At 37.4% G+C, this 13,589-nt stretch overlaps 1 protein-coding gene across 3 annotated transcripts in view; it reads left to right on the top strand.

Moving 5' to 3' along the window:
- The window catches only part of GREB1 (growth regulating estrogen receptor binding 1), an 88,026-nt gene that overhangs the window by 34,172 nt on the left and 40,265 nt on the right, over positions 1-13,589 (top strand). For all 3 annotated transcript variants that reach the window (XM_052703702.1, XM_052703544.1, XM_052703622.1), the window contains 4 exons: positions 1,682-1,838; positions 5,205-5,324; positions 6,155-6,331; positions 13,170-13,352. In XM_052703702.1, coding sequence (XP_052559662.1) covers positions 1,682-1,838; positions 5,205-5,324; positions 6,155-6,331; positions 13,170-13,352 — 637 coding nt within the window. The remainder of the gene's footprint in view (positions 1-1,681; positions 1,839-5,204; positions 5,325-6,154; positions 6,332-13,169; positions 13,353-13,589) is intronic.

Genomic DNA, 13,589 nt, shown 5'->3' with positions numbered 1-13,589 from the left:
CTGTTAGGTATCTTGATAATCATTTGTCTTTATTGCACTGATGTTGGCATATAAAGCTTGAAAGATGGGTTAATTAGTGAGTTTGCTTGGAAACAGTGTTTGAGCTCTTAGACGAATTATACCAACCGTGGGCTTTGTGCATACACCTCTGATACATCCTTTTAGAGACAATACTGAAGACAGGAATTCTTCTTTATCATTAGCTGGGTTTGGTATAGATGATAGCAGTAATTAAAATTTGAAATGAGAAGAGCCAGAGGTAAATTGCTGCTTCTACTGGGAGAGAGGATGCTTCCTTATTTCCACATTAGCTCTGAACGTAGTTAATGTGCTTTATTTTGTTACTTTTTTTAACCCTTCAGCAAATGGGTTTATCAGTGCAATATGCTGCAATTTTTTCATTTGCTTTTGTGTTCATTCACCTGTTTTGTCAGTAATGCCTACTTCCTTTCTTGATCATGTCTGTAAATACTGCATTGTTATGCAGTTCTCACTGAGCTTCTGTTAATGCTGTATATAGTGTGTAGTTAAATATATGATACTATAAGGCTACCAAAAAGTATACAGAGCTATGGTTTTGTATGTCTATAAGATTTGTAAAGTCATACGAGTATATCCAAATGGTCAAATTTGCTTAATGTTTCTTTTTGGGGTATGCTGTTGTTGTTTTTTTTTTTTTCTCCTGAGAAGAGCCATATGTGATTTCCAAATAGCTTTCCTTTTGCTTGCCTTATTCCTGCAGGATGCTTCCCAACAGGCTCATTTCCCAGGCAGCACCCTGCACCGAGGAGGGGCTGTTCACTGTTTTGGAATTACTGCCACAAACAGGAAACGTTTCATGCTTTCCATTCACAGTGATGTGAGGAGGGAAAGGACATGGGGCCCAGGGCAAGAGCTACTTTGTAATAGAAAAAGAAAGCTGACATGGCTTTTGGTTATACCAGGTCATTGTATCTGTGGGAAAGCAGGCGGTGGTAAGGGACGTGGGAAGGAAATGCTGGGATATTCAGCTAGAATAGGCTGGCTCCTCACCATCTGAGTGAATTATGCTGTTTCACTAAGCTGCTAATAATGGAATGCAAAAATCAAATAGATAATGGATATGTCTGTCTTTACAAAAATACTCTTGTTCTTATGGAAAAATATTGCTTAAGGTGAGAAGAAAAAGCCATCATCTTCCACAACACATTACAGCAGTAACACCTCTAAAATACATGTTGGCCTGCCTTACCTGTGAGTTTTTAGCCAAGATTGGGCCATGAAAAGGTGACTACACTGAACTGTGCTATTGCCCAAATCCTTTGCAATTTATTCTGCTCAAATCAAACAAAACAGGCTGTTTGACAGGTGAGATTGTTGACTACTGAAAATGCATCTCCTCAATTGCTATACACACCATGGAATTACTAGACTGAGTTTTCCAGCCTTGTCTTCAAGAAGGTGTCAAAGCTTTTCTACTGAATTTCAGAAAGCTGTTACTTGTAGATAACTTCCTGTAGTTCACCAGCAGGATCAGCTCAGCCACTGCTGCAGTCAGTGTTCCTTTCCTATGCCTCTCTCTGTGGACAATTTCTCTTCCCTGAGAAATGTTGCAGTCTGACATCAATGTGCAGTCATGGAGTTCTAAGTACTAAAATTGAAATCAGTTTTCTTTTTTCTCTTTGTCTTTTTGTTTGAGAAGATGGGAAATTCTTACGCCGGACAGCTCAAGACAACAAGGTTTGAAGAAGTGTTGCATAATTCTATCGAGGCCTCTCTCCGCTCAAACAACTTAGTTCCAAGGCCGATCTTCTCTCAGTTGTACTTGGAAGCTGAACAGCAGCTGTCGTTGCTGGAAGGTAGGAATTAGTGAACTTTATATTTCTGCTCCATCACAATTCTGCTGTTTGCTCTCCTAGGGGTCAGCAAAAACACTTAAAATAGGAATGCAGAAAAGCTGCAGCATTCAAAGTTTTTCTTTAGATATATTAAGATCTAAATACATGTATAAATATTTATATTAGAATTTGATTAGAATGCAAAATGCATTGTCTTTTGTTTTGACAAAAATAAGTTATCTGCTTGCTCAGATTTATACGCATGTATAAATTGAAGATTTGGAGGAATCTTTGGTGATTTAGAGCATAGGGTCTGTTATCTGTTATCCTATAATTTATCATTTATAATTTATCATACACTGCTGGAATTTATATAGTAAGTGATGGTTTAAAAAATAACAGATGTTTGAATGAGATGCACTTGAAGTGATTTTTGTTGTGAATAGTAAGGTACAAAAAATTGTAGCTGATTATTGAGGATGCTTATATCTACTTTTGGTGTGATTCTTTTAGTTATTCTGTTGCAAATGTAAAAACATAGGATACAAATGCCGGTAAATCTTGTTCAAGTTGTCATATAGCACATGGGACATGGTTTAGAGAAGATCATTTTTTAAGTTTCATTTGCTCAGTTGTTTTTTCATAGAAATAGTATAATTTAGATGAACTGCAGCTCTGACAAGCAAACTCATGGTACAACTCAGTGCTTTGATGTGCTCTAATACGCATAATTCAGTGCTGGTGCAAGGTTATATTTAATATTTAACCATTTCTGCCACCAGGATGGTGTTTCATTTCTTCTCACCAGGCCTGCTTATGCTGTTTTACCTTGCTAAAGATAGCTTAGAGATATGCAGTGCAGAATGCATAATGGTTAATGATCACAGTAACATAAAAGGAAAGGAAAAAAAAAAAACACAAAAAAACAACAACAACAAAAAAAAAAAACAGCAGCCCAAGAAATAGTAATGGAAAAAAGTATTTTGCATGGGTTAAACTGCTACCTTACTGTAACTGCTGAGGAAATATCTCTTGCAGAAGTAAGTTTGTTCACCATTCACACATCATTAATCTTTTTTTTTTATTTTAATTGCTAGCATAGTGCATGAGAATGAATCTACATTCATTGTTTAAATATTTATGCTGGTTTATCTCTACACGAAGTGATTCTTCTATTAAATATTTCTATGAGGATTTAATAATCTTTTCCATGCCAATCAACAATGATGTCACAAAATTGATTATGATATCACCTGGGAATGGTGCTACAGGTGCAGATACATTGTTGAGGAACAAAAGTGCAATTTCACACTACCGTGGCTTCTTTCATTCAGGGCTTTCAACAAGGAACTGTTTAGACCAAGAGAGGCTGGTTCTGTTTTTTTTTGCAGTTAATGGCAACAGAATTGAACTGTAATTAATCACACAACAGCCTGGTGAAGAACATTAATTTCATGGAATTTTCAGACAAAGGGAACTCTGAAGCGATCTGACATAGAGTTTTCCCAAGGTTGTTCCTTAGGTGAGAGAGCTCTACAGTCTGGCATCCTATACTCCAGCCTCACAATAAGTAGAAATGTCCACTCCTAGCTAGGTGAATCCCTGTACTCTGAGGACCAGGAGGAATGTGAAGCAGTGAACCATCCTCAGGATCCTGCATAAGCTCTTGTCCATCCATCTTGTTATGCGTCCTTGCCCCTGACATTGTCTTGTTCATATACTTGGACTGTTTTCGACCATAACTGCTTACTAGTCATCAATACAGCCAGTTTTCCTATGGTGGAGCAAATATGTTATACATAATTTATATATAAAGTAATGTAGTCAAGGTCAGTGCTGGTGACAAGTTAAAAAGTTTGACATTTCTCACCTACACAGTCCATTTTTTGCAAAGAGTTCACAACCAATTATTTTCCAATGACTACAGTTTTCCAGTCTCTACATTTAAATTTGAAAAAAAAAAAACGAACATACTTGTTGTAAGTGTATGCCTTTATGGTCACTTACACAAGCACAATTGCCTATAAAATCATTTGAAGCTATATAAATTGAAAGTGCCATGTTCACATAAGTTGGTTTAGATACAACATCAAATCTCCTTGGCTCCAGTAGTAGGACATTTTCTCATTCTGTTTCTTTCCTGTCTTTTTATTATTGATGCATGTAGATGTTAGTCAAGATTAAGTCATAACACATAGCTTATCCCTATCTTAAACACGAAAGACAAAGAACTTCACTTTTCTCTTTGTTCACTTTCAGCATTTTTGTCTTTGGACTATATCCTTAAACAGAAATGTTTAATGTTATGCCTTTATCTGTGTGCTCCAGGATTGAAGTTTAAATACTTAAAAGAAAACGTATTTCAAATTCTTTCCCTGTAATGCACATGGAGAGTAAGCAGGTTAATTCTGTTAGCAAGCAATCTATCAGTTAAAAATACTGACTCGAGGGACCAGAACACTGGAAAAGTGGTATGCAGCAGAGAGTCTGAAGGTAAAACACGTGAAAGCATCTAAAATAAAAGCCTAAATGATATATCCTTTTCCTCAGCATTCAGAATTGCCTCTTAGAATGGCCCAGTCCTTCTGCAGACCTTTGTATGTTGTCTTCCAGACATCTGCTATTCCTTGACATTGTGCAGAGAGCAGCAGTGTTTCACTCAGAGCTCTGGGTTTTGGTAGAAAATGGTGTAGGGAACCTTGGCAGGGTTGGATTCGATGATCTCTGGAGGTCCCTTCCAACCCATACAATTCTGTGATTCTGTGACTGCATGAGAATCAGGTTCTCTTGTTGTGATATCAGCTGTTGGTTGAACCTAATTTCAAGTGGGAACTGTTTCTTCAGTCTACAGCATCAAGGACACGATCATCAACACCTCATTGATAAAATCTGTACTTGGACTGCAGCCGTGGTGTTCTAAAGTAATGAATTTACATTTGTTTTGGCTGTTAATATTATAAATAAAGGATACAGTTACAATGTTGTGATCAACAAGAGTTCGAACATCAGGAATTAGATCTCCAAACTCATGAGGTTATTTTAAAAATAGAGATTATTTTTTGAATAATAAATAGAGGCTTCTTTTTATTTGCCCCTTGGCTTTTTACTTCTTCAGGTACACTTATGTCGTGCTTTCAATTTTTTTTTTTTTTTTAGGCAAAAAACTATTTTTTTTTTTTAAAATCAAAGACATTCTATTGTAAGCATAAGACTACTAGTTGGAGCTTCACAGAAAGAACAGTAGAGCTGACAATGTTAAAGTCATTGTCAAGAGGAGAGAATCCAGTTTTCTGTAATACTTTCTGTAACTGGGTCACCTTGTTCATTCAATGATTTGTTGCCAGCATTTTCTATTTTCTAAGACATTTTTGCTATCACAATTTGTAGCAGGCAGCAGAGCAGATAATGAGGAAGAGGAAGAAGAGGAGGAAGAAGAAGGCTCAGAGTCAAGCAGTCCTGTTTCTTACCAGATGAAGCCTCCCCCAGAGGGTTGTTGCACTACTGATGGTAAGAAATGCACTAAACATGCATCAGAAGGCATTTTGCCCTGCTCAAATAGGTATAACTGGAGCGTTTCCCTGTAACTCATATAAATGATCTTGTTCTGATGTTGTAAAAATAATAAGCATTCCATTGTTCATTATCTGTTAGGCAAAGCTGGATAGTTCTTGGCTGTTTTTGCATTTTGCAAGGTCTTTACCAAATGTGGCAGGTAAGTGTATGTGCTAGAACACCTGGCATAAGGACAGAACAAGGCAAGGTTGAGTTTCACAGGCATAACATTCACTATAATGAGTACTATAATGAGTAATTCTCAGGTTTTATCATCAGTTTTTACTACTTGAGGTGTACCTATTTACCTAATTCAATGTTGCTGAAAGAATTATTCAAAAAACAAGCAAAAACAACAACAACAACAAAAAAAACAAAACAGGAAAACCAGTGAAATTCACTAAATACTTAGAACTATTATCTGCATTTCTGGAAATCTGACTGTAGTTATAATGACATTAGTAAGTAGCCCATAAATATCTGTGATATTAGTATGATATTAGTGTATATTAGTGATGTGTAACATCATCTCTCTGGATAAAGTTCTCTCTGGAAAGTTCTCTCTGGATTTTCAAATTTGAGTTTGTTTATTGTACTGATGGTATTTGTTTATGGTGACCAAAAGGAGGGGAAAAAAACTATCTCTTAGTTGGCTCGACCTCAGAGAATACCACTTTGCTTTTCACTAAAAGTATTGGAAGATCTTTAAGAAAGACAATTAACTGTATTAAAGAGAAAATTCTTCTCAACTTAAAGTACATTGGATTGATTTTTTTTTTTTCTAGGTTTCTGCCAGGCTGGTAAAGATTTGAGACTGGTTTCAATTTCCAACGAACATATTGAGGTACCATCAGGGTTTTTACTTGTTGGTGCCAAGTCACCAAATTTACCTGATCACCTCTTAGTGTGTGCTGTGGATAAAAGATTTCTTCCAGATGATAATGGGCGCAATGCCCTGTTGGGTAAGTGTGTCATAGTAAGTGAATGCTTCTGTGGTCTACAATTAATAGCTAGTCTTTTTTCTCAGAGTGAGTTCAGCAGATGTTATTTCTTTCGTGTTTGTACATAACTCTCATTGGTGATGCACAGCAAGATAAAAACTCAGAGCTGGTTATGTTTACTTTGGAAAGATACAGAGTAAGCCAATTCATTAGAAATTCTTCATGATCTGTCCATTAGCCCAAGAATTAAGTCATTATCTGGTCTGTGTATGACCTGGTTGCTGGAACTACACATCTGGAGTTGAAACTGGAAACGGTAACTGGAGTTGAACTGCTCCCTATTTTAGCTTTCCAAATACTAACATAGTTGGACAGAGTGTACATCTGTCAAAGTGAACCTGTCTACAAGATACATGTAAACAATTTTACCATAGTTTGTACTGTAAAAAATTAACATGGAATCACAGGCTTGGATTAGAAGGGACCTTGAAGATTGTCTGGTTTCAAACCTCTGCTTGTGGGTGGGGTTGCCAACCACTGAATGAAGCGCTGGATCAGATTGCCCAGAGCCTCATCCATTATGACCATTTTCATTCATTCCTTTGGGGCAGCAATCGTGTTCCCAACTAAGTTTAAACAACAGCACGAATTCTGGATCCTAACCTATGATTTTTTACTATTATCAGAGTAAAAATAAATATGAAGTATTATAAGTTGAATTTTTTCCTTAATGCGTAATCAGGTAATACTGTGTTTGAATTCAGTCTTACAATGCACATTATTTTAAGAAAACAAATTGTGCAGAATACTTAAAATTTTCTTGCTTTTTACCAATTTAAGTGTCCAATTTCTGACATAAACTGAGTCTTTCTATTTTCATTTTAGCCCTTATGATTGCCATTATCCTCATCCAAATCAGTACAATTATAAGCAATCCACAGTGTTGTGAATGAATGAACCAGGTATTGACGTTAGTGAATTGGAATAGTTCATATACTGGGACAGAAAGTATATAATCTGGAGGGAAAGCTCTTATTGTAGTCAGACATTCTTGGGTAATTATGTATTATTTTCTTCAAAAATGCTTCGTCATTTTCTGTGTACCAGTCTGAGCTTTAGATAGCAGAAAGGAACTATTTGTCATTGTGCCCTTTAACCATGTTCCTTCACAAACACTGAGGGATATGACGTGAACTCAGTTGTTATTTCAGTTGGAGCCGCTCTTCAAGGCATTTGGGATGACAGCGTAGTGTGAAGGTGGATAATGTAGTTCTGTGCACTGTAATTCATTTCCTCGTGATCTTACAGAGTTGGATTGGTCACAGTAGATTTGACTAATGATTGCGAAAGAGTTAGAAGGACTATAAATCACCCACATGTTGTCATTTTAAAGATTAAGACAGGAATGTTGTACCGCTCCGATCATTCAGTGCTAGCACTCTTAATAGCTTAAGTTCCTCAGGCCTTTGTGGAGAGAAAGTAGTATACTTGTTAATTGCATGCTAAAGAAAGCAACGGGAGCATAACTGAGAGGCTTTTATGCTACTTGCATCCTCAGCTTGATTATTTAACACTCTTTTCTTGTTCTAAACAATTTAGATGCTTATTTTTGGCTGTTGTACATTTAAATTCTAGTGAATCGTGTTCTTTTGAAAAAAAAAAAAAAAAAAGTGATAATTTAGGATAAGTTTTGTGTATTCTATAACAAGATTAAATGTGAAAGAATTTGCATTTGGATCTTTGAGATCCAAATTCCAGGAAAAAACAAAATGTCTCAGGAGTTTCTTGACCAGCTTTTGACTTATAGCCTTATTCCCATAGGGGGCTGATGATACTGTGACAATTTATTGATTATGCTACTGAGTTGCTCCACCATCTAGAAATTTGTGCTTGCAATATGAAAGTTGTCCTTATTGAAGACCAAGGTTGTTTTGTTTCTTTTTTACAGTGGGCTGTTTATTACATGGGAAACTTCTGTTTTCTGGAAAAGGCAGGCTCTTAAGCAAAAAGTTCTCTGTATTTGAGGAGCCTGAGAACGTATTGTATATATCTCCACTAATCAAGTTAGATCCCAAGTTTTGCTACTTGGGACAAAACAAATTCAAATTTTGGCTCCAGGAAACCATTCCTTTTTGTTTTGTAGCCTGATGGAATGCTTGACTGGAGGAAGAACTGCAATAGTGTGATATTTATTGTATCCTAGAAAATGCAGCTAACATGCATCACCCCCAAAGGTTTTTCTCCTTTTCATTTTTTCCCTTCAGTTCTTACTCATAAGAAGGGTCTCTCATGATAAACAAAGCAGCTATTCACTCATCATTTTCCTTCCCAAAAGACCTAACAGCTGCCCACTTTCCTAGCAGGGAATAAGAAATCCTTTCTTTTTTTTTTTTTCAGTGGGTCCCTGAGGTCAGGACAACAGAGGAAAAGATTAGTTTTCTTGCATTGTATGCTGTAAGATGAAAAGGTTGCGGTATAAAATCTGTGGCACTTCTGTTAGAAAGTACGCTGTTCTATTAGTTTTTTGTAATAGTTGTGAGTTTCTGTACAATGGAGTCTCAACATGAACGTATTAATTTCATTTAAGGCCTTCAGTCTTCAAATGGAATGATACTGAATGGGAGGGAAAAAAAGTGAAGCAGTCAATATTTGTGTGCTTTTTGCTTGTGGGTAGAACTGAACAGAAGAAATATTTTTGTTGAAGAGTTAAAACCATACTAAATCTTAGTGTTAAGGAAGTTGGAGACTTTCAAAGAAATATTAATATTACATAAGTATGAACATTAATTAAAACTCCATTAGTCATTTAAAGAAAAAAAAACAAAACAACAAAAACAGGAGGAAAATTTTCAGCTGGACCAACTGGTGATAGATATCCTTTCACCTTGAAATATTCTGCTCGCCCTTAGCGCAAGTTCATTGTTAATCCAAAGGAACCACTGCCCAGTCATAAGGTAGATAGGGCTTCACACGCTTTTAGTCCAAGGTCCTGCTACTGACCATGGGGCCCTTAGCATGGAAGTGCTTTTTAAATTATAGAGTCATAGAATATTCTGAGTTGGAAGGGACCCACAAGGATCATTTGAATAATAGATCACTGTGATGTGGGCAAATCCAAGCCCACATGATATCAGACACAATCAAATATCTTCTGATTAAACAATCTACAGAGGGTAATGGCCTTAAGTCACTACTGAACAGAGTTGGGTTTGAACTTTGACCTAAAGGTGAAAGGCTTCTGGCCCCAGAACTCTGGGCATTGATTTCTAATTCTCTCGTGAAATCAGTTGCATGACATAGATATATTGAGTCACCTTATGGCTGCCCTGACTCCCCTTTGTCCTTTCTATAATATATGGAAGAATATTTAATGTGTTTTGTTTGTAAAACAAGCTCTCCTCTCTATCAGCTGTTAGCTCCAGCCATTGTATGTGAACAGGGCATGCACAGAATGAGGGTCGGTAGTGAGTCCAGCCTTGTTCAAATTCATCAGTGATCTAGATGAAGAGAGAAAGTCCACCTTCAGCAAGTTTGCTGATGACACAAAGCTGAGATGATTGCTGACACACCAGGAGGCTGTGCTGCCATTCAGTGAGACCTAGACAGACTGAAGAGTTAGGTAGAGAGGAGCCTGATGAAGATTAACAAGTGTAGAGTCTACATCTGGGGAGGGATAAATGCATGCATCGGTACAATGTAGGGGCCAACCTGATGGAGAGAAGCTCTGTGGAGAAGGACCTGTGTGTCCTGGTGAACAATAAATTGACCATGAACCAGCAATGTGCCCTTTTGGCCAAGAAGGCCAATTGTATCCTGGAGTGCATTAAAAACAGCACGGCCAGCAGGTCGAGGGAGGTGATCCTCCCCTATACTCTGCCATTGTGAGGCCGTGCCTGCAGTATTGAGTCCAGTTCTAGGTTCCTCAGTTAAAAAATACAGTGTTCTGCTAGAGAGAGTCCAGTGGAGGGCCACAAAGATGAAGAGAAGCCTGGAGCATCTCCCTTAGGAAGAATGGCTGAGAGACCTGAGACTGCCTGGAGAAGAAAAGATGAGGGAAATTGGTCTGATAATCTCCAGAGGTTCCTTCCAATCCCTACAATTATTTGATCCTGTGATTCTTATGCTGGGGGCCCCAGACCTGGACATGGTACTCCAGGTGGGGCCTCACAACGGCTGAGTAGAGGGGGACAATCACCTCCCTCTCTCTGCTGGCCACCCCTCTGTTTATGTAGCCCTGGATAGCATCGGCCTTCCTGGCTGTAAGAGCACACTGCTGGCTCATGTCCAGCTTTTCATTCACTGAGACCCCAAGACATTATGATGAACACTGTTCTCAGACTTACTCCATCTGCTGCAAGGCTGGCAGTGGATGCTTCAATCTGAAAAGCAGCCCTGAAAAGAGTAATGATTGAACATCATACAGCACTGAAATTATAAATTCATGCTATATTGTATCTGTGGTGTCATCAGAGAAAGTGTCAGTCTGAATGAATGGGATAAAATTCAGTGCTGGCAGGTGCTTTCCAGAAAGAGCTCAGCTCAGGGGAGGTGGGAAGAATTGAGGTAAAAGATGATAGTCTGATTTAAATGGAAAACTGAAAAATAAGCTTCTAAATTATTCTCCGAAGAGTTTTCAAAACATGTTGACTCTTCAGGTTTGTTAATTCTTATTAAATCTCACCAGTATATTATAGCTGGTGAAAACCAGTAGATCTTGAATAGTAGACTGCCAAGCAGACAAAGTTAAAAATAGATGACTTAGGGCAAAAGGCTGTTTCAGGTAGAGGATACTTTTTGTTAAATCTTTCTTAGTTTGCTGATGAGTTACAAGAGTTATCAGCAGTGACTGGTGTAGTGTCCATGTGAAAAGATTTTGCGTCCACTGCCCCACTGTTCTGTTTCTGTTGCAGAAATATTTCCCCATGTGGCTTTTGAAAGCAGCTGGACACTTTCAGCTAAACAATAAAACCTAGAAGGGGTAAAGGTACTTCTATTTTGCTTTTGGAAATGGTCCCCTCATGTTTCTGTTTGGAAAAAATAAGGCCTTGTAAGTGGCAACCAGTTAAAAATTGCAGTGCTGCTGCTCATGCTCAGTATACTGCCAAGATGTACAGGAAGTTTTCATTTGCTAGCAGAATCATTTTCCGTAGTTTCTTAATCTGCCTAAAATGCATGTCAATTCTACAGCCTTTACCACATCCATTGTGGTTTTGTTTCCCTTTGTTGCTTTTATTGCAGCAACTGAAGGTTCTGTGATGTTAGACAGATTCTTTTGTGTTGACTGATACAAAACAGGATTTAGCAGTCTTGACTTGTTCCAATTTTATGAGTCATAACGACCTTTATCATTCTACCTATCAGCCTCAGTGATATAATGAACAGCTTTCAGTCGTTATTGTCCACTTATTACCAGAGATATAGACAAAACATTGGTATCTAAAAAAATGCCTTATAAACTTATATTTTTAATGTATTCTTCTGAACAATTTGAATGAAAATACTCAAATTGTAGACCAAGAAACAGGTGTTTACAGAGCACAGTATTTCAGTGTCTGCATGTTAGTTCACTTTTCTTAAGAAGTATTGAATGTTAATTTGAAAATGGGATTGGTCTGAAATGTGATTCTCATGATTGAAATGAAATGAAATTCTCATGATTGGCTCTTCATTTTATTTAACATGGTGGAATTGTAATATTTCTAGTGTTATTCTCCATATTGATGGGATCATGAGATGCTTTTCCTTTGCTTTATTTCTACTGTCTTTCAATGGACTGAACACACAATTTTGATTTGAAATTCCTGTGATAACACATCAAGATGTCCATTAGATGGGATTAAAATAAAAAGAACCTCCATGCTTCAGGGCACGTATGGGGAATAGGAAGAAAATTTCCATGGGGAACGTTGTCTTCTATTTACAAACTATGATTTCCTTGTAAGAATCAAGTGTTTTGAGGTAATTGCTCAGATGCAGTGCAAAATTTTCCTATGGAAGTACTTTGGAAAGTGCAAAAATGAAGCTGTTGAAGAATAAAAAGCAGATAAGTCTTAATTAGCTGTTCAAGGATTGTTCTTTACTTATGGTGATAATGGCATCACCATCGCGAGCTCCTCTTTGAAGCTCAAATTTTATACCTCAGAATGAGAGGAAATGGCGGTATCCCTGGAAATGCCCCATTAAGCCTGAGTACAATGAGCTTCTTTACGTGCAGGGATTGCATCTCTGTCATGTTCCTTAAAGTTGCAGACATGTTCTTTTTGTAATCATAAATAGCTTGAGGTGTTGTGAAGTTCTAACGCAGTCCAGCCATATCACCTGGCAAATCTACTTCAATCAGTATCCTAAAAAGGCATTAGTATTTTTTTTCCCTTAAACAAACTTCTGTAGTAGAAGCTTGGTGCTTAAATGAACTTAGATCTTACTAAAGAGAGTAGATTAAATATACTTAATTTCCTGAGGCTTTCTTGAATGTTTAGTTTCAGTGCAAGTTTAAAAAGGAGTAAAACTTTCTGTGATACTAAGTGTGTTATTCAGTATAGTTGAACCAGACATATTTTGTTTTAATGCTTTTAGGTACATAATGAGTGGGTACTGTGACTTTTTTCTGGTGGGAGAAAATGAAAAATGTGGCTTGTTTTAAATTTTCTGTTCATGTGTGACTGTTTTTGCAATCTAGTAGCCAAAGTGCAACAGACAGGACTTGATGTAATTTTTTGGGGATTATAATGTTTATACAAAGTTAAACCTGTAAAACAAAACAAAACTGTTTTTTTCTCCAGGGAAGAGTCATGTTGTGAGGTTATTAATAGTCACCAACCTTTCTCACTGGATTAATGTGCATTGTTTGTTTTATCAGGCTTCTCTGGCAATTGTGTTGGCTGTGGCAAGAAAGGTTTCTGCTACTTTACGGAATTCTCAAATCACATTAACCTTAAACTGACCACTCAGCCCAAGAAACAGAAACACTTAAAGTATTATCTGGTCAGGAATGCACAGGGAGCTCTGACGAAAGGATCTGTAATCTGCTGGAAAGGGGCAGGTAAGATAATGAAGCTGTCTTACTCGAGCTCTGGTTTTTGTCATCCAGGCTTGGATATTACTGGGACTGGCGTCTATGTAAAACCTGAGACGGATCAGTTAAAAGAAAGAGTCCTTAAAGTGCAGCTGTAAAAAGCAATTGACCGCCCTAATAAGAGGATGGCATGTTTGATGCCATCGGTTCCTCCCTTCCAAGTGCTGTAGCCTTTAAGTAATTCACGTGTGAAATTACCAAGTC

The sequence above is a fragment of the Tympanuchus pallidicinctus genome, unplaced genomic scaffold (genome assembly GCF_026119805.1).
Source record: "Tympanuchus pallidicinctus isolate F22 unplaced genomic scaffold, pur_lepc_1.0 scaffold1, whole genome shotgun sequence".
In the NCBI taxonomy this organism is placed as follows: domain Eukaryota; kingdom Metazoa; phylum Chordata; class Aves; order Galliformes; family Phasianidae; genus Tympanuchus; species Tympanuchus pallidicinctus.
This window is presented reverse-complemented; position numbering and strand designations above follow the sequence as displayed.